Below are 22,533 nucleotides of genomic sequence, written 5' to 3' on the forward strand. Positions count from 1 at the left end.
ACATGTATTTTTAAGTGCAAAGAATTATGTAGGAACATCTACTGTTTCAAAAAAATATTTAAAAAAAACCTTACTGTTGAGTGTTTTTAAGGTGACAATGTAAGCGCTTATCCAAGTATAAAACAATAATGTTCACTTTAGTGTCTTTCAACTTTTACTTTCTGAGACATGTTGGTATACCTCATGAAGACAATTTGAAACTTTTTCTTTTTTGAATTTTTTGCAAATTCATTAAAAATAAAGATCTAAAAAAGTCGCATGTACATAAGTATCCACAGCCTTTGCTCAATACTTTGTTGATGCACTTTTGGCAGCAGTTACAGCCATGAGTCTTTTTGTATACGATGCCACAAGCTTGGCACACCTATCTTTGGGTAATTTCGACCATTCCTCTTTGCAGCACCCCTCAAGCTCCATCAGATTGGATGGGAAGGGTTGGTTTTCATCCAGGATGTCTCTGTACATCGCTGCACTCATCTTAGTCTAGTCAGGGAGGTGACCAAGAACCTGATGGTCACTCTGTCAGAGCTACAGCATTCCTCTGTGGAGAGAGGAGAACCTTCCAAAATGTACCTGAAAGACTCTCAGACCATGAGAAACAAAATTCTCTGGTCTGATGAGACAAAGTTTGAACTCTTTGGCGTGAATGTCAGGCATCATGTTTGGAGGAAACCAGGCACCGCTCATCACTAGTCCAATACTATCTTTACAGTGAAGCATGGTGGTGGCAGAAGCTGGGAGACTTGTCAGGATAGAGGGAAAGATGAATGCAGCAATGTACAGTGACATCCTAGATGAAAATCAACACTTCCCATCCAACCTGATGAAGGTTGAAAGGTGCTATAAATAGGAATGGGCAAAGAGGAACGTGCGAAACTGCCCAAAGATAGGTGTGCCAAGCTTGTGGCATCGCCCCCGACCAAGATGGCGCCAGTATGTGCTTTGGCTTGCCGTCTCTCGCTGTCAGCTCTGTTCGTTTTTGTGTTGTTTGCGTCTATTTTCGTCTCTGTCAGCTCACTGCTTGTGTATGACCGCCAAACACTGTTGGATCTTTGCCCCTCTCCCACTGATATGATCAACTTCGACGTTGGTTTTTCGACGTCCCAGTCAGCTTTTTCACCTGGCCGGATTCCTGCCTTCCTTTCCCGCCCCCTGGCTCCTCTCCCCCGGCGGAAGCGTCTCCGGCGCCGCGGTAAACGTGGCGGCCAGCTGGTGAAAGTTAGGGCACTCCTGGCCCGGCTTCCCGTGGCTTCCCGAAGGAGGAATGGTGCGGTATCCGGTCTCCTCCTGCACCCACGCTCGCTCGATCCCATCGGCTCCTGGCTGGTTCCTATCGTTGGTTTGGAGGAAGAGGCTTGCCGTCGTCGCTCCTGCTGTCCCCGCCCCCGGAGGCGCGGGGTGGATTCCCGCCACCTGCGAGCTGTGTGTCGGGCCCCACCCGGATTAACTGCGGCCCTGGACGTGCTGGCCCCCGCCAGGTTCGGTCTTGTGAACGCAAGATCTTTGACAAACAAAACGTTTATCCTGAAGGATTTCTTCACTTCCCGCGGACTGGACTTCCTCTGTGTGACGGAGACATGGCTGAGAGCCGGTGAGTCCGCCCCTCTTAATGAACTTCTGCCTCCGGAGTGTTCCTACTTTAATTCCCCACGGCCGTCCGGTCGAAAAGGAGGAGGATTAGCAGTCGTTTTTAAAAATGACTTTAAATGCCGTCAGATCCGCCTACAATTCTCCTTTTCAAGCTTCGAACTGTGCATGTTTGAACTGGGTCTTTCTGATGTCGTCCTGTGTGCCGTCATCTATCGACCACCCAAGTACCACAAAGACTTTATAACTGACTTTTCTGAATTTCTGGCTGAAATCCTGCCCAAATATGATCGTGTCCTTATTGTGGGTGATTTTAATATTCACACCTGCTGTCCAGACGAGCCGCTTTCCAGGAGCTTCCTGAATATAATCGACTCATTTAACTTTGTACAGTCTGTGTGTGGTTCTACACATGAACGCGGGCATACACTCGATTTAGTGCTCTCGTATGGTTTGTGTGTTTTTAATCTGGACATTTGCGACGCTGTGTTCTCTGATCACATGCCGATCTTGTTTGATATTCCCACGCAGTGTCCAGTTAAATTGTGCGCACCGCCCCAACGCTCTCGCATGTTTAATTCTTCGTCTCCTGCTCGGTTCACCTCTATTTTTTCGACTCTTTGTGATGATAATTCTGCAGCCTCTGTGTGTCTGAATACTGAAGAGTTGGTTTCTGGGTTCAACTCTATTTGTTTACAAACACTGGACACGATCGCGCCTTTCAAATTCCGCCGCGCGAAAGCCACGCCTCAGCCCTGGTTGAATGACGTCACTCGGGCTGCCAGGCGCGTATGTAGAAGAGCAGAGAGAAAATGGAAAAAAGACAGGCTGCATGTGTCCTTTGCCATTTTTAAAGAAAGCCTGTTTTCCTTTCAGATGACTGTAAAAGCAGAAATGAATATATATCTATCTCAGATGATATCTTCTAACTGTAACAACCCCAGAGTTATGTTTAAAACTATTAACACTGTCATTGATGCTCCCAAATCTGTTGGTTTTGATGCTTCTTTTGAATTCTGTGAAAATTGTCTCCATTTTTTCACTGACAAAATTGTGTCAACTAGAGCCAGTCTATCTCAGCCTTCATATGACCCTTCTGTTCCTCTGCATTTCTCTTCTGTTTTCCATCAGTTTGAGCCGGTGTCCTTTTCTTTTTTAAGTGACACAGTTAGTCATATGAAGCCCTCTGGTTCTCCTGCAGATGCCCTCCCACCTCGCCTGTTTAAGGAGGTACTTGCTACTATTGGATCAAGTGTCCTTAACATTATCAATAGTAGCCTCTCTTCTGGAATAGTTCCAGTAGAGTTTAAACATGCAGTGGTACGACCTCTACTTAAAAAACCCAGCCTCGACCCCTCTCTCTTCTCTAACCTCAGACCTATCTCTAATCTTCCATACATTTCCAAAATATTAGAGAAGGTTGTCTACAGTCAGTTGTTGCCCATCTTAGAGGATAATGGTATCACTGAGCTGTTCCAGTCCGGTTTTAAAGCCCTCCACAGCACAGAGTCAGCGCTTCTAAAAGTTTTTAACGATATCCTCCTGTCCACTGATTCTGGTAAATATGTTGTCCTGGTGCTTTTAGATCTGTCTGCTGCGTTCGACACCGTCGACCACGCCACCTTAATCACTCGTCTTGAGAACTGTGTGGGCATTAAGGGCGCCGCCCTCAACTGGTTCCGGTCATACCTAACCGACAGGAGTTTTTGTGTAAAAGTAGACAGTTTTATGTCGTCCACAGCTCCTTTACCACATGGGGTCCCCCAGGGCTCAATCCTTGCCCCAATTTTATTTGCGCTTTACCTTCTCCCCCTTGGTTCTATTTTTAGGAAGTACAGTATTGCATTTCATTTTTACGCCGATGATTGCCAGATTTATTTTCCCATGCCACAAAATAACACAGTTCAACATCTTATTGACTGCCTGCACGACATCAAAGTCTGGCTTTCAGCTAACTTCCTGAGCCTAAATGAAGATAAAACAGAAGTTATGTTGTTCGGTCCAAGTCGCTCTCCCTCCCCCAACGTTGACCTCGGCACTCTGACCCCGTATCTCAGCGACTGTGTCACAAACCTGGGGGTAAAGTTTGACTCAGATTTTAAATTCGAAAAACAAATCAGCAGCGTCGTTCAAAAAAGCTTTTATCAATTACGCCAAATAGCGAAAGTGAAACCGCTTCTATCAAGACATGATCTTGAGAAATTAATCCACGCCTTTATCTCGACTCGTCTTGATTACTGTAATGCCCTGTATTTAGGCATTAGCCAGGCCTCCCTCGCCCGCCTGCAGCTCGTGCAGAACTCTGCTGCTCGTCTGCTAACACAGACCCGCAGACGTGAGCACATCACCCCTATTTTAGCGTCCCTTCACTGGCTCCCTGTGCGTTACCGAATCAATTTTAAACTCCTTTTATTTGTTTTTAAATGTCTAAACAACCTCGCGCCAACCTATCTCTCCGACCTCCTTCAGCCTTACTGCCCCACCCGATCCTTAAGATCAGCCGATCAGCTGCTGTTGACGGTCCCTGACACAAGGCTGAAGCTTAGAGGTGACAGAGCTTTCGCCGTTGCTGCTCCCAAGGTCTGGAACGACCTACCCCTGAGTGTTAGACAAGCCTCCTCTCTTCCTGTTTTTAAATCTCTCTTAAAAACATACTTTTATTCCATGGCTTTTAACACTGAGTGATATCCATCCTGCAATGGCACCCCATAATACACCTGCGGTGAACCTGTTTTTATGTTTTTATTTATTCTATTTTAATTATTTACTTTTTATCGTGTTCTGTTTGTGTTGTGTTGTGTTTGCTCGGTACTCGTTTTATCTTTTAACCTGTTCATTGTACAGCACTTTGGCTACCCCTGTGGTAAATTTTAAATGTGCTTTATAAATAAAGTTGATTTGATTTGATTTGATTTGTATTCAAAAAGACTTGAGGCTGTAATTGCTGCCAAAGGTGCATCAACAAAGTAATGAGCAAAGGGCTTGAATACTTATATACATGTGATTTATGAGTTTTTCATAAATTTGCTATTTTTGAAAAATAATAATAATAATTTTAAGGAAAAATTAATTTTGTCAATTTTGGAATAACACTGTAAAATAACAAAATGTGGAAAAAGTGAAGCGCTGTGAATACTTTCTGGATGCACTGTATGTTTGCCTTTCTTTCATACATGTTAAAAATGATGGTGCTGTGTGTGAATGCTTAAAGCTGAGCTTTGATAACGTTATGACTAGAGATGTCCGATAATATCGGACTGCCGATATTATCGGCCAATAAATGCTTTAAAATGTAATATCGGAAATTATTGGTATCGGTTTCAAAAAGTAAAATGTATGACTTTTTAAAACGCCACTGTGTACACGGACGTAGGGAGAAGTACAGAGCGCCAATAAACCTTAAAGGCACTTCCTTTGCGTGTCGGCCCAGTCACAAGGCATACTTGATCAATAGCCATACAGGTCACACTGAGGGTGGCCGTATAAACAACTTTAACACTGTTACAAATATGCACCACACTGTGGACCCACACCAAACAAAAATGACAAACACATTTCGGGAGAACATCCGCACCGTAACACAACATAAACACAACAGAACAAATACCCAGAACCCCTTGCAGCACTAACTCTTCCGGGACGCTACAATATACACCCCCCGGTACACCCCCCCACCTCAACCCCGCCCCATCCAACCCCGTCTACCTCAACCTCCTCATGCTCTCTCAGGGAGTGCATGTCCCAAATTCCAAGCTGCTGTTTTGAGGCATGTTAAAAAAAATAATGCACTTTGTGACTTCAATAATAAATATGGCAGTGCCATGTTGGCATTTTTTTCCATAACTTGAGTTGATTTATTTTGGAAAACCTTGTTACATTGTTTAATGCATCCAGCGGGGCATCACAACAAAATTAGGCATAATAATGTGTTAATTCCACGACTGTATGTATCGGTATCGGTTGATATCGGAATCGGTAATTAAGAGTTGGACAATATCGGAAATGCAAAAAAGCCATTAGGGACATCTCTAGTTATGACATTTTCAAAGCTAAGTTGGCAGCTATCCATGTGGAACGAACCATTTCATATTTTTGATAGTTGTAGAGTAGGTGTCTTGGGCATTAGATTCAAGAAACCTTATTATTGAACCTTCACATGTGTATTAATTTCCCATTTACATTTATGATGCATTTTCTCTTATAAATTACATACTTAAGTGGCAGAGGGGAAAAGCCCTGGGGCCCCCCTGTGCAATGCGGAAAATGATTGACAAGATGCAATGTAACGATTTCTGAAAAAAATTGTGCCGGAGTATGGGAGGAATGACTGGTGCCTCAAAGGGACCTACTGCTGCTGGTAGCTGTTGCCTCCTTCGAAGGGCATGGTTAGACCTGCATCTGTAGTAGCATCACAGTTAATGTGCACTGAGGCTAAGCAGCACGCCTGTTAGTCAGGAGAGTGAACGTCATGCAGGAGACTCTGCCAAAAGAAGGTGTGATGGCATGGGGACCATTACTAAAACTTAATGGTATGAGAAGTGTTCTGCTATCCACCCCGCAAAAGGGGATTCATCAAGGTGCTGGCACCATACATTTTTCAACAGCCCTTAGAGGAGAGAAAATCAAGAGGTCCACCTCTCCCATTATACCTCTCTTCCCTTGAGCTTCCCTCAACTTCACTTAAAGAAGCTGTATTTTAACATAATCATATTATGGGGGGCACAACCTTGGCAATGAGCAAGGAGGGAGGTTGGAGGTGGATGAATAAGTCAGTTTTGTATAACATTCACTGTATGGCTAAAGATGTCTTTGTCCTGTCACTGCTGATAATGTAGTTGTCAGTTTACAGCAGATTTCCCAAACATAGGAAAATAGATCAACTTGGTAGAAATGTAGTGTTCCATCACAATTAGTTTATGTACAGCAGGGGTGTCATACTCGTTTTTTGAGGGCCATATCACAATTATGGCTGCCGTCAGAAGGCCACTGAGTGACTTGGCAGACCACATTTAAATGATGTAGAAGACCACATTGAATGATGTAGAAGACCACATTGAATGATGTGGCAGACCACATTGAATGTTGTAGAAGACCACATTGAATGATGTAGAAGACCACATTGAATGACGTGGCAGACCACATTGAATGACGTGGCAGACCACATTGAATGACGTGGCAGACCACATTGAATGAAGTAGAAGACCACATTGAATGATGTGGCAGACCACATTGAATGATGTAGAAGACCACATTGAATGACGTGGCAGACCACATTGAATGACGTGGCAGACCACATTGAATGACGTGGCAGACCACATTGAATGATGTAGAAGACCACATTGAATGACGTAGAAGACCACATTGAATGACGTGGCAGACCACATTGAATGACGTGGCAGACCACATTGAATGACATAGTAGACCACATTGAATGAAGTAGAAGACCACATTGAATGAAGTAGAAGACCACATTGAATGATGTGGCAGACCACATTGAATGATGTAGAAGACCACATTGAATGACGTGGCAGACCACATTGAATGACGTGGCAGACCACATTGAATGACTTAGAAGACCACATTGAATGACGTAGAAGACCACTTTAAATGACGTGGCAGATCACATTGAATGACGTAGCAGACCACATTGAATGACTTAGAAGACCACATTGAATGATGTAGAAGACCACATTGAATGACGTGGCAGACTACATTGAATGACGTGGCAGACCACATTGAATGACGTGGCAGACTACATTGAATGACGTGGAAGACCACATTGAATGACATAAAAGACCACATTGAATGATGTAGAAGACCACTTTTAATGATGTGGCAGACCACATTGAATGACATAGCAGACCACATTGAATGACTTAGAAGACCACATTGAATGATGTAGAAGACCACATTGAATGACGTGGCAGACTACATTGAATGAGGTGGCAGACCACATTGAATGACGTGGCAGACTACATTGAATGACGTGGAAGACCACATTGAATGACATAAAAGACCACATTGAATGATGTAGAAGACCACTTTTAATGATGTAGAAGACCACTTTTAATGATGTGGCAGACCACATTGAATGACGTAGAAGACCACATTGAATGACATAAAAGACCACATTGAATGACATAAAAGACCACATTGAATGATGTAGAAGACCACTTTGAATGACGTGGCAAACCACATTGAATGACGTAGCAGACCACATTGAATGACGTAGCAGACCACATTGAATGACGTAGAAGACCACATTGAATGACGTAGTGGGTAGAGCGGCCATGTCAGAAACCTGAGGGTTGCAGGTTCGCTCCCCGCCTCTTGACATCCAAAATCGCTGCCGTTGTGTACTTGGGCAGGACACTTCACCCTTGCCCCTGGTGCTGCTCACACTGGTGAATGAATGATGAATGAATGGTAGGTGGTGGTCGGAGGGGCCGTAGGCACAAACTGGCAGCCTCGCTTCCGTCAGTTTACCCTAGGGCAGCTGTGGCTACAAATGTAGCTTACCACCACCAGGTGTGAATGAATGATGGGTTCTCACTTCTCTGTGAGCGCTTTGAGTATCTAACAATAGAAAAGCGTGATATAAAATCTAAACCATTATTATTATTATGTACGAGCCAGTCTGCCCCACCACAAGAGGATAGAGAAAAATAAGGAACTTATTGACTACAGCGTGTACAATGGCGGATGTGCGCAAGGCACTCTGGGTACATTTATACCATTTATGGATAATTCGCTGACATTTTTCCCAAGGATGTTTCCCTAACGGACCGGAGGTATGAAGAAAGGCAAGGTTGTATTATAAATATCTCCGCAATGTTTTCACAGTGGGACTTCAAATTTTCAGGACTTATGCAGACCCCAAATACGCAACAGAAGGTACCAATAGGTAAGAAAATTTGTTTTTGCCTAATTGCACCCCTTCAGAGCAGTTGTGTTATATTCAGGAACATTGACACATGTAAACCAGCAGGTGGTGAGGGAGAGGTTTACTTACTGTCATGCACACACACACACACACACACACACACACACACACACACACACACACACACACACACACACACACACACACACACACACACACACACACACACACACACACACACACACACACACACTCAAGTGAGCTGGAGAAACCCAGAAAAAATGTCAAAGGGGTTAGGAAACTTAGCAAACAACAGAGAAGGTGTTATGATGCTAAATATAAGATAATCAATCAGGCATCAACTGTCAAGCAACTAAGAAATATCCTAACGTGTGTTAAATGTACTGATTTTGAAAACATGAACCTTAATCAAGTCCTTTTCAGCCCCTCCCAAGAATTTGCGCAAATTTTGCACGACCTCGCAACTTTGTCCAGTGCCAGCAACTTTGCCAGATGTCCTTGTAACCCCTTTTGAAATGGTTCTATTATCATTTATATGCAAAATATATTGTGATATACTGTTATTGCAAGCGGCTCCGAAATGCACATATCGTAATATAGATTTTAGGTTATATCGCCCATCTCTAATACTGTGTCATTCTTTCCCTTCAAGTAATTGACACCTGCAAATAAAACAGTGCAGGTAAAGAACAAAACAAGCAGCGTCCACTTTAGGGGTTTACTTTATAGCCTGTAACCGAAAGATGCAATGACAGCATGGTGACAACAAGCTGCCATTTTAGTGCTACTGTGTTTGTATACAGTATGAGTCACAGCCACCTGCTTGTGGATTTGAACTAATAGATCACACACGATAACAGCCAAGACAGAAGAGTGCGGCTTTATGACTTCAGCACTTTCGGTTTGAAGCCTTTCAGCACCAACCCCTCTAAATTATGGTGGAAAACGTCCTTGGGATGTGAACGTCTCATTTCTGGGGGGACGGGTGGGGGCTTCTGGTTGTCGCACACACACATATACACATTTGCACCATCCCATACACATACACACACATTGCAGGTTGAAATTGGTAGCACGTCATAAGAATAATGCAAATGTCAGCGGCAAACCTAGCCAAACTCATCTATTTGTCGATTAGTTCTTATAAAAGTATTAATGATCACTTTAGGTTGACACTGCTAGATACAGTATGTGTTATTAACAATACGTTAATTGTTGTGGTTGTAGTTTGATTAGTTTGTTCCATTAATCGAGGAATCAACTTAGCTCTAATACGTATTTTAGGGAATATAGTCAAATAAACAAAGAGTTTTTTGTTTGCCATAACCTTCATTCTTTTTTCCTAATAAATGCACATCATCCACACTAAAATTGCACGTTTACACTGCAGGCCAAAGTATCTCAAATTGTTTTGTTTTTTTAACTAATTTTTTTTAGGAATCATTAATTATAAATTAAATATTTTCATAGCTAGAGCAAACCAGTTCAATAAGTTTTTCAACATTATGAGAGCCCTCCAGACATGAAATGATCGGTAAGTCGTGAGTTCAAACCCCCCGGCCAAGACATACCAAAGACTATAAAAATGGGACCCATTACCTCCCTGCTTGGCACTCAGCATCAAGGGTTGGAATTGGGGGTTAAATGACCAAAATGATTCCCGAGCGCGGCCATCTCTGCTGCTCACTGCTCTCCTCACCTCCCAGGGGGTGGAACAAGGGGATGGGTCAAATGCAGAGGGTAATTTCACCACACCTAGTGTGTGTGTGTGTGAGTATCAGTGGTACTTAAACTTTAAATAAAACAATGTTATTTAAACCTTTACACTTATTTATTCAATGCTATAGTATAATCTACAATAATATAATATAATGATCAACAATATAACGATGCTGTGTGAGGCTGAGCCTGAGCCAATCAGTGGTCACGATACTGAACAGAGACTGGTTTGGTCCCCTCTACTGGCCAATACTACTGTAATGTTGATATTCTTAGCTTATTTAGCCAGTTGTATGCTTGGAAATGCCTACATTAGGACCAAAAAATGTAGAATATGCTTTAATAATATATATGATGCGGTGAAGTAACACTATGAAGAGCGATGTGGCGAGGGGACGACTGCAGCCTACAGCTTTTTTTAATTTAATTGATCATTGGCCAAAATTCTTCTAATGTTGTGCTCTGTGAGCGCATAATTTCCTCAAATTGATTGTGTATTGAGTACTTTGGCATATTTTAATTAAAAGTTATGACTAAAATCCAATTGTTGTTGTTAAGATCATTATATTTTAAACCTCAAACTGCTGCCAATGAACTTTCAGAGAGAGACCTAACCAGATCAAATGATGCAGAAGACCACATTGAATGACGTGACAGACCACGTTGAATGATAACGAAGACTACATTGAATGATGTCAAAGACCACATTGAATGATGTAGAAGACCCCTTTAAATGATGTAGAAGACAACATTGAATGATGTAGAAGACCCCTTTAAATGACGTGGCGGACCACATTAAATGATGAGAAATCACGTTAAATGATGTGACGGACCACATTACATGATGTGGAAGACCACGTTGAATGGCGTGGTGGACCACAATGAATGGCAAGGTGGGCCACTTTAAATGATGTGGTTGACCACAGTAAAGGTACATTAAAAACAATTATTTGTGATCTACATAACATAATGGTGGTTATTTGTTTACAACCTGTTCAACATCAACATTATGAGAGCCCTCTAGACATGAAATAACACAATTTAGACACTTTTACACTTCATTATGCAATGCTATAGTATAATCAACAATAATATAATATAATGATCAACAATATAGTGATGCTGTGTGAGGCTGAGCCAGAGCCAATCAGTGATCAAGATACTGAACAGCGCCATGAATTGATTAACGTGGACCCCGACTTAAACAAGTTGAACAACTTATTCGGGTGTTACCATTCAGTGGTCAATTGTACAGAATATGTACTGTACTGTGCAATCTACTAATAAAAGTTTCAATCAATCAATCAAAAAGCGCGCTAGGACTGGTTTGGTCCCCTCTATTGGCCAATACTACTGTAGTGTTGATATTCTTAGCCTTTTTAGCCAGTTGCATGCTTGAAAATGCATACACTAGGACCAAAAAATGTTGCATATGCGATTTATGATGCGGTGAAGTCGCAATATGAAGCGCGATGTGGCAGGGGATGACTACAGCTTTTTTAAATTTAAATGATCATTGGCATACTTGCCAATCCTCCCGAATTTTCCGGGAGACTCCCGAATTTCAGCGCCTCTTCGGAAAATCTCCCGAATTTCTCCCGATTTCCAGCCGGACTTAAGGCACGCCCCCTCCAGGTCCATGCGGACCTGAGTGAGGACAGCCTGTCGTCACGTCCGCTTGGCCAACCAAAAAGTAACCACAGAACACAGTTTTCTGTGGTAACTTTTTGGTTGGCCAACGATTTACGTTGTATTGCGCACCCTGACGGCAAGTGTGGGAGTCGGTTCTGAAGTATGAAGTAAAAAGACGTAACTTCGTCACCTTGCCTGGATATTGACTCCAACCCAGAATATCACACTGCCCATACCTACGCTCCTTCAAAGGCTGTGCTACTGGCTGCAAAGCATTGCACTTTCAAATACAACAATGAGTAGAGAGGAGTGTTATGTGTGTATATGTGTAAATAAATGAACACTGAAATTCAAGTATTTATTTTACTGATATGTATATATATATATATATATATATATATATATATATATAATAAAATACATATAGTAGAGTGGCCGTGCCAGCAATCGGAGGGTTGCTGGTTACTGGGGTTCAATCCCCACCTTCTACCATCCAAGTCGCGTCCGTTGTGTCCTTGGGCAAGACACTTCACCCCTTGCTCCTGATGGCTGCTGGTTAGCACCTTGCATGGCAGCTCCCGCCATCAGTGTGTGAATGTGTGTGTGAACAGGGGCGCCGCTAGGGATTTTGGGCCCCATGAAAAGAATCTTTACAGGGCCCCCAACACAGTGTCATTTTTTTTTTCTGTATTATAATTTCATCATCATTAGGGGCCTCTCTGGGCCCCCCTCCATCATGGGCCCCTAGAATCCGTCTCCTTTACCCCCCCTTTTCGGCGCCCCTGTGTGCTTCTTAGAGGATAATGGTATCACTGAGCTGTTCCAGCCCGGTTTTAAAGCCCTCCACAGCACAGAGTCAGCGCTTCTAAAAGTTTTTAACGATATCCTCCTGTCCACTGATTCTGGTAAATATGTTGTCCTGGTGCTTTTAGATCTGTCCGCTGCGTTCGACACCGTCGACCACGCCACCTTAATCACTCGTCTTGAGAACTGTGTGGGCATTAAGGGCGTCGCCCTCAACTGGTTCCGGTCATACCTAACCGACAGGAGTTTTTGTGTAAAAGTAGACAGTTTTATGTCGTCCACAGCTCCTTTACCACATGGGGTCCCCCAGGGCTCAATCCTTGCCCCAATTTTATTTGCGCTTTACCTTCTCCCCCTTGGTTCTATTTTTAGGAAGTACAGTATTGCATTTCATTTTTATGCCGATGATTGCCAGATTTATTTTCCCATGGCACAAAATAACACGGTTCAACGTCTTATTGACTGCCTGCACGACATCAAAGTCTGGCTTTCAGCTAACTTCCTGAGCCTAAATGAAGATAAAACAGAAGTTATGTTGTTCGGTCCAAGTCGCTCTCCCTCCCTCAACGTTGACCTCGGCACTCTGACCCCGTATCTCAGCGACTGTGTCACAAACCTGGGGGTAAAGTTTGACTCAGATTTTAAATTCGAAAAACAAATCAGCAGCGTCGTTCAAAAAAGCTTTGATCAATTACGCCAAATAGCGAAAGTGAAACCGCTTCTATCAAGACATGATCTTGAGAAATTAATCCACGCCTTTATCTCGACTCGTCTTGATTATTGTAATGCCCTGTATGTAGGCATTAGCCAGGCCTCCCTCGCCCGCCTGCAGCTCGTGCAGAACTCTGCTGCTCGTCTGCTAACACAGACCCGCAGACGTGAGCACATCACCCCTATTTTAGCGTCCCTTCACTGGCTCCCTGTGCGTTACCGAATCAATTTTAAACTCCTTTTATTTGTTTTTAAATGTCTAAACAACCTCGCGCCAACCTATCTCTCCGACCTCCTTCAGCCTTACTGCCCCACCCGATCCTTAAGATCAGCCGATCAGCTGCTATTGACGGTCCCTGACACAAGGCTGAAGCTTAGAGGTGACAGAGCTTTCGCCGTTGCTGCTCCCAAGCTCTGGAACGACCTACCTCTGAGTGTTAGACAAGCCTCCTCTCTTCCTGTTTTTAAATCTCTCTTAAAAACATACTTTTATTCCATGGCTTTTAACACTGAGTGATATCCATCCTGCAATGGCGCCCCATAATACACCTGCTGTGATCCTGTTTTTATGTTTTTATTAATTCTATTTTAATTATTTATTTTTTATCGTGTTCTGTTTGTGTTGTGTTGTGTTTGCTCGGTACTCGTTTTATCTTTTAACCTGTTCATTGTACAGCACTTTGGCTACCCCTGTGGTAAATTTTAAATGTGCTTTATAAATAAAGTTGATTTGATTTGATTTGATTTGAATGTGGAAATACTGTCAAAGCGCTTTGAGTACCTTGAAGGTAGAAAAGCGCTATACAAGTATAACCCATTCATCATTTATATATATATATATATATATAGCTAGAATTCACTGAAGTCAAGTATTTATTATATATATATATATATATATATATATTTATTATATATATATATATAATAAATATATATATATATATATATATATAAATACTTGACTTCAGTGAATTCTAGCTATATATATATATATATATATATAGCTAGAATTCACTGAAGTCAAGTATTTATTATATATATGTATATATATATATATATATAATAAATACTTGACTTCAGTGAATTCTAGCTATATATATATATATATATATATATAGATATATATATATATATATATAGCTAGAATTCACTGAAATCAAGTATTTATTATATATATGTATATATATATATATATATATATATATATATATATATATATTTATTATATATATATATATATATATATATATATGTATGTGTGGGAAAAAAATCACAAGACTATTTCATCTCTACAGGCCTGTTTCATGAGGGGGGGTACCGTCAATCATCAGGAGATTTTAATGGGAGCATTCGCATACCATGGTTTATATAGGGCACAGAGTGGGTGGGTACAGGCTGGCCTAGGGGCGTGGTGATTGGCTCATGTGTTGCCTAGGAGGTGTTTCCGTCTATGGCGGCATGTTGTTACAATTTCGCTGCGCTTGTTGAGGGATGACAGGTCTGGACGGTAAATAATAAACAGTTTCTCTTTCAAGCATAGGTTGCATCTTTTATTACCACTATTGTAAGGTGTGCTGGATGCAAGAATTTGCCATGTTATTGAATATTCAACATTATTGTCTTTGAGGTCCCAAATGTGTTTGCTGAGTTCTGTGGTATTTCGCAGGTTTTTGTTCCTGAAAGAAGCCTTGTGATTGTTCCATCTGGTTTTGAATTCTCCCTCGGTTAATCCTACATATGTGTCGGAGGTGTTAATGTCCTTGCGTATTACCTTAGATTGGTAGACAACTGATGTTTGTAAGCACCCCCCGTTGAGGGGGCAATCAGGTTTCTTTCGACAATTACATCCTTTGTTGGTTTTGGAGTCGCTCTGTCTGAGGGCCGACGGCTCATTTGCAATTGTTTTGTTGTGGTTTGAGATGATTTGTCGTATATTGTTCATGTAGCTGTAGCTCAATTTAATGTTGTTCTTGTTGAATACTTTTCTTAGGATGTTGTCTTTGGGAAAGTGTTTGTCAATCAGATTGAGGAATTTGTGTCCAATGTTCGTTGAGACGTTTTTGCTGTATGGGGGGTTGTACCAGATGATGTCGTTCCGTTTTCTGTTCTTTTTTGGCTGGTTTCCTGGCGTGGGTTCATAGGTGAGGGTGAAATTGTATCCGCTTTCATCAAGGGCTTTTTGGTACGGGGCACTAACCCCTCTGCCACCGTGACGCCTATATATATATATATATATATATATATATATATATATATATATATATATATATATATATATAGGCGTCACGGTGGAAGAGGGGTTAGTGCATCTGCCTCACAATACGAAGGTCCTGAGTAGTCTTGGGTTCAATCCCGGGCTCGGGATATTTCTGTGTGGAGTTTGCATGTTCTCCCCGTGACTGTGTGGGTTCCCTCCGGGTACTCCGGCTTCCTCCCACCTCCAAAGACATGCACCTGGGGATAGGTTGATTGACAACACTAAATTGGCCTTAGTGTGTGAATGTGAGTGTGAATGTTGTCTGTCTATCTGTGTTGGCCCTGCGATGAGGTGGCGACTTGTCCAGGGTGTACCCCGCCTTCCGCCCGATTGTAGCTGAGATAGGCTCCAGCGCCCCCCGCCACCCCAAAAGGGAATAAGCGGTAGAAAATGGATGGATGGATGGATGGATATATATATATATATATATATATATATATATATATATATATATATATATATAAGAAATACTTGAATTTCAGTGAATTCTAGCGATAAATATACTCCTCCCCCTTAACCCCGCCCACCCCGTCCACCTCAATTCCCCCCAAATCTCCCGAATTTGGAGGTCTCAAGGTTGGCAAATATGATCATTGGCTAAATTGTTGATTGTTTATCGAGTACTTCAGCACACTTTAATTAAAAGTTGTGACTAAAATCCAATTGTTGTTGTTAATATCATTATATTTTAAACCTCAAACTAATGCTAATGAACCTTCAGAGAGCGTCCTAACCGGATCACGTGGTTGTAAAATGCGGAAGTTGCCTGAAACAGTGTTTTTTTCCCCCCTCAATATGTGCCGGTATATAATTAAACAAATCATGTGTACCGATATATAATTAAATGTGTACATGAAAGACAGACGACAGACAGTATCTAAAGTGCCTCACATGGTTGAAACAGGAGTCTTGATAATCGCATCGGAGCTCGTCGTCGCGGTCCTCCTCCCAGCTGAGCCCCGCTTTCACATCACTGTGAGAGAACACCTGAGGTCCCGCCCACCCTCTACCTCACTGCCTTCTCTATGGCTGTTTTCTTTAATTATTCATAAAGTCGCGCTCTGATTGGCTGTTATCGCCGCCCCAGAAATATCATAAAGGAAAACCTTTGGAAGTTATTAAGGGAATAAGTGGTGAAGGAAAAAAGACCGCGGACTTCAGGGCACATCTAAACCAGGATAGGGACTCTTCTTGTCTTCATGCTGGAGTTTTTTCCCTTTACATCTGTGAGTACCTCATTAACCTAAGTTGATAAAACCCTATGCTAAAAGAGACGATATAAAGTTTATTTTAAGTTTGTGTAATTTCATGTATTTGGTAAAACTTATAATTGTTTAATTATCGGAACGCTACTTCTTGCATATCTATAGAAGGTCCAATAAAGTTATGTGTGTATGAACTTAATTAAGTTATTTCCCTCATTAAAAACAAATCTACACACTTTTTTTTTAAAGTTATATCACAAAAGCTATGCCTCGTAGTTGTGTTATAATAATGTTTACTATGTTAATCAAAATCTAATGAAATACATGCAGGGTCATAGGTCAATGTTGTGACTTATGCTACTTTCAGAATTTGAATTTTTATGAATGTACAGAATATGCATTGCTCTATATACAGGACACTTCGGTTATTAGTATACCATCTTTAATGCCTTTTAGTGATATTATTTTAGATTTTTTTTGTAATATTTTGTCAATTGTTATTTTACAAAAACAATTGAAAGGCATGCATAATTAAAAGTCTGATGACTGATGCTAAATGTGGCTTATAAAAAAAGGAGAACATTAAAATAAATATATGATACACATGATAACTTACTATATTGTTCAAACTATAAATTGTGATATACATTTTTTCTAAGTTATATCACAAAAGGTGTGCTTAGTTGTGTTATAATATTCTTTACTATGTTAATGTACATCTGATGAAATGCATGCAGGGTCATAGGTCAATGCTGTGACTTATGCTACTTTCATAATGAGAATTTTTATGGATGTACAGAATATGCATTACTCTATATACAGCACATTTTGGTTATTAGTATACACGCTTTAATGCCTTTTAGTGATATTATTTTTGATTCTTTGTAATATTTAGTCAATTGTTATTATTCTACAACATTTTTTGAAAGGCATGCATAATCAAAAGTGATGACTGATGCTAAATGTGGCTTATAAAAAAAGGAGAAAATTACAATAAATATATGATACACTGTATTTAACATGATACTTACTATATTGTTTATACTATAAATTGTGATATAACATTGTTTAAAGTTATATCACAAAAGGTGTGCCTAGTAGTCATGTTATAATATTATTTACTATGTTAATGTAAATCTAATGAAATGCATGCAGGGTCATAGGTCAATGCTGTGACTTTTGCTACTTTCAGAATTTGAATTTTTATGGATGTACAGAATATGCATTACTCTATATACAGGACATTTTGGTTATTAGTATACACGCTTTAATGCCTTTTAGTGATATTATTTTTGATTCTTTGTAATATTTAGTAAATTGTTATTATTCTACAACATTTTTTGAAAGGCATGCATAATCAAAAGTGATGACTGATGCTAAATGTGGCTTATAAAAAAAAGGAGAACATTTAAATAAATAAATGATGTACTGTATATACTATGTTGTTCAAACTATAAACTGTGTTGTAAGTATTGTGCCCTGGAGGAGCCGCTATAGTCCTTGATGGATAAATTAGAGCTTCACTTTAATGGTGGCTGTTGATTACCGAGAGTGAAAGTTAAGTGTCATTCGCAGGGACTAGTCCAGCCCAGTGTGTGTTTGTATGCTCTGCAGCAAGGGGGTGTCCTTCACAGCAAAAAGAGACGGTGCGAGAGCGTGTTTTGAAATTGAACGTCTTCACTGGCTCTTTGTCGCAGTGTTATCAGGATCAGAGCTGAGCATGAACGCTCCACAAGGCACATGCTGATGCTGCACGCTGCCGTAATGGCCTCTTAATGCCGGTATAAATAACCCAAAGTGAAAACATTTCTCCAGGCCTTAGACGACACATTATCCCGGAGGCTATTTTATGGTATTTGATTGTTTTTACCTAAAAAAAGAAATATGCTTCTTGTTGGTACTCAGGCGGCGGTGAGATAGCGAGAAGACGTTATGTCCTCAAAACCAATAGAGTAGAGAGAATGGTCTGTGACTACTTACACTTGGAAAGATGTTCTAAGTTTAACTGAAAAGTGGAAATTCACTGTGACGAATAGAGGCTGGATGTCCTTGAGTGGACAAGACATCTCCCTACTATTTTGTCAATGCAGCTCCCCTGTGGTCTTCAGACTTCCTTTCCCTGACTGAATTATTAGGGACAACTTTATGTCCTGTCTTATAGCAAAATGCAGCCTGTGTCCTATTTCAAGATTAATGCTTGATGTATTCTATCTAAGGCAGGGGTCGGCAACCCAAAATGTTGAAAGAGCCATATTGGACCAAAAAAAACAAAAAAAAACTGTCTTGAGCCGCAAAAAATTAAAAGTCTTATATAAGTGTTATAATGAAGGCAACACATGACGTAAATGTCTATATTAGTTATATTAGACTACTATCAAAGACTGACGCAAATCTTCGTTGACAGAATTGTTGTATTTTAATTTTTATTCTTACATTTTTACAACATTGGAAATCATTAGTAAAATGGAGGCTTCTTACGGGATGAGATAGCTCTTGGAAATTACTGGCTTATAATGGCCAAAGGTATAGATGTGTGTGTCCAAGTTTAAGGAAACGGCAGGCTGTCTTCTTCTAACAGATTTATAAAAAATATTTGCAAGCTGGTTAACGTTTGCTGTGGTCTGGAACAACATGGCACACAAACAACTATAAATGCATATCCATCCATCCATCCATCTTCTTCCGCTTATCCGAGGTCGGGTCGCGGGGGCAGCAGCCTAAGCAGGGAAGCCCAGACTTCCCTCTCCCCAGCCACTTCGTCCAGCTCTTCTTGTGGGACCCCGAGGCGTTCCCAGGCCAGCCGGGAGACATAGTCTTCCCAACGTGTCCTGGGTCTTCCCCGCGGCCTCCTACCGGTCGGACGTGCCCTAAACACCTCCCTAGGGAGGCGTTCGGGTGGCATCCTGACCAGATGCCCGAACCACCTCATCTGGCTCCTCTCGATGTGGAGGAGCAGCGGCTTTACTTTGAGCTCCCCCCGGATGGCAGAGCTTCTCACCCTATCTCTAAGGGAGAGCCCCGCCACCCGGCGGAGGAAACTCATTTCGGCCGCTTGTACCCGTGATCTTGTCCTTTCGGTCATAACCCAAAGCTCATGACCATAGGTGAGGATGGGAACGTAGATCGACCGGTAAATTGAGAGCTTTGCCTTCCGGCTCAGCTCCTTCTTCACCACAACGGATCGATACAGCGTCCGCATTACTGAAGACGCCGCACCGATCCGCCTGTCGATCTCACGATCCACTCTTCCCTCACTCGTGAACAAGACTCCGAGGTACTTGAACTCCTCCACTTGGGGCAAGATCTCCTCCTCAACCCGGAGATGGCACTCCACCCTTTTCCGGGCGAGAACCATGGACTCGGACTTGGAGGTGCTGATTCTCATCCCAGTCGCTTCACACTCGGCTGCGAACCGATCCAGCGAGAGCTGAAGATCCTGGCCAGATGAAGCCATCAGGACCACATCATCTGCAAAAAGCAGAGACCTAATCCTGCAGCCACCAAACCAGATCCCCTCAACGCCTTGACTGCGCCTAGAAATTCTGTCCATAAAAGTTATGAACAGAATCGGTGACAAAGGGCAGCCTTGGCGGAGTCCAACTATAAGTGCATAAGTAAAGGAAATTAAATGAGCTCAAATATATATTACAAACAAGGCATACTGATGCAATATGTACACACAACTACCCTAAATAGCATGTTAGCATCGATTAGCTTCTGTCATGCACTGACCAAATATGCCTGATTAGCACTCCAATAAGTCAATCACATCAACAAAGCTCACCTTTGTGCACTTACGCACAGTATACAACGTTTTGTGGACAAAATGAGACAAAGAAGGAGTGGCATAAAATATGTCTTTCTGTGGCGGCGTCTGAGAAAGTTGTACATGTAAACAAACTACGATGAGTTCAAGGATCGCTGAAATTAGTAGGACAAACCGGGGCTTGCCAAATACTCTCATCAGTGAAGCATGTATAACAAAAACAGTGGGATTTCTAACAATTAGGAAGGTTTGTGTCATGTTTGTCCTCCTACAGAAAATATATTAAAACAAAAAATATATATATTTTTTCATCTTTTTCCATTTTCACACATCTCTGAAAGAGGTCCAGGAAGCCACTAGGGCGGTGCTAAAGAGCGGCTCTAGAGTCGCGGGTTGCTGACCCCTGATCTAAGGCAAGCCATTATGGACTTTCCACTTTTTACAAATGTGGCCTTCAACCAGAGGTTCTGTAACAGAAAATGGTCTTTCCCAAACTGTTCCTACAATGCTACAAGCATATGTCTGTCCAAAATATCTTAGCAGAAAACTATTTTTCTATACCTCATGGTGGTGTTTCTACCAAAATCCGGTATTGCCAGCTTGGTTTTCTGTTACCTGGTCAGCCAGTGTTAAGCATCCATGTTAAATGCTTTGCGTCACCCTGAACCAGATTGTGTTTGTGGCCCCATTTTGGTCTTTAATGTTACTTATTTATTACTATTATTATTATTAGAGGTTGATTGGCAACACTAAATGGTCCCTAGTGTGTGAATGTGAGTGTGAATGTTGTCTGTCTATCTGTGTTGGCCCTGCGATGAGGTGGTGACTTGTCCAGGGTGTACACCGCCTTATGCAGCTGAGATAGGCTCCACCCCCCGCCCCCCGCGACCCCGACAGGGACAAGCGGTAGAAAATGGATGGATGGATGGATGGATTATTAGACTCCTAAAGGGTCACCACCCCACACACTAAACCTGACATCACCTCCCAACATACACACACTCAGTATGTTTACATGCACTAAAAAAAACCTAATTATTTACTTGTTTATTTTGATTTCATACTTCTTACAAAATCGTACTGAAACATTGTACATAAAATAACCAGAATGTGAGTTTTAAAATCATACTTGTCATTATTCACTTGTATATGGTTATACATCAGTCCAGTTTCCCTTTATTATAGAGATTCATTGATTCATGTAGGATTATCATTATTGGATAATAATATTCCTAATAATACATCAATATTATAATAATATTAGTGAATCAACCAAAGGTTATGTCTACCCTGTCTTTAAAATGATGCCTCTTTAATCACGTTTCCTTGAACGCACCACAATTATGTGCCATGACATGCAAAAGTGAAACTTTAACAAAATTGGCCAATCCTGCCACAAATAGCTTTATCACATGTTTTACTTTTGCTTTATCACCTCATCCTGTTCCCATATGTTGGTGCTGTGTGTGAATGAGGTGCGCTTAATGACGTTATGACGTCTGCAGTGTTGAGTGAGCAGTGAAGTCACCCAGAGCTTATCACAGGCCCATCACAGATTGATTAATCCACTTCATAATTGTTGCAAAATTGTAACATTTTTGGATAGACTGCAAGATATGATTGAATAATAAATACAAAAATAAACACCGAATCTGACGGACTTCAAATTTGATATTTTAAAAAAAATGTTCCTATCATTCACAATCCTTATGTAAGACTAGAACACATACAGTATACGGCAAGTACAAGGGGGCTAACAAGAAAGCTATTACGTCCATAAATCTCTCTAAAAAAAACATCCAAAAACCGCAAACAATATACACAATATACATCTGGTGATCTGCATATTAACCAAGTCTCAGCGACATTTGCTATTATAAGCACTACAGATGTTACCAGTTTAATTTTGCCTCAATTTTTACTCTAAGTGTGAGTGAAAAATATGGGT

General features: G+C 41.3%; 1 protein-coding gene and 1 long non-coding RNA gene across 2 annotated transcripts in view; one reads left to right on the forward strand and one right to left on the reverse strand.

The window, feature by feature from the left end:
• Positions 1-16,606, reverse strand: part of LOC133596185 (uncharacterized) — a 36,603-nt gene extending 19,997 nt beyond the window's left edge. Inside the window, exon 1 of the long non-coding RNA XR_009814622.1 lies at positions 16,506-16,606. This is a non-coding gene — a long non-coding RNA (uncharacterized lncRNA). The remainder of the gene's footprint in view (positions 1-16,505) is intronic.
• A 133-nt stretch (positions 16,607-16,739) lies between these two features.
• The window catches only part of crtac1b (cartilage acidic protein 1b), an 86,192-nt gene continuing 80,398 nt past the window's right edge, over positions 16,740-22,533 (forward strand). Inside the window, exon 1 of the mRNA XM_061949300.1 lies at positions 16,740-16,840. Within this exon, the coding sequence (XP_061805284.1) occupies positions 16,814-16,840 (27 nt within the window). The 5' untranslated portion in view covers positions 16,740-16,813. The remainder of the gene's footprint in view (positions 16,841-22,533) is intronic.

This window comes from Nerophis lumbriciformis, linkage group LG02 (assembly GCF_033978685.3).
Source record: "Nerophis lumbriciformis linkage group LG02, RoL_Nlum_v2.1, whole genome shotgun sequence".
Lineage (NCBI taxonomy): Eukaryota > Metazoa > Chordata > Actinopteri > Syngnathiformes > Syngnathidae > Nerophis > Nerophis lumbriciformis.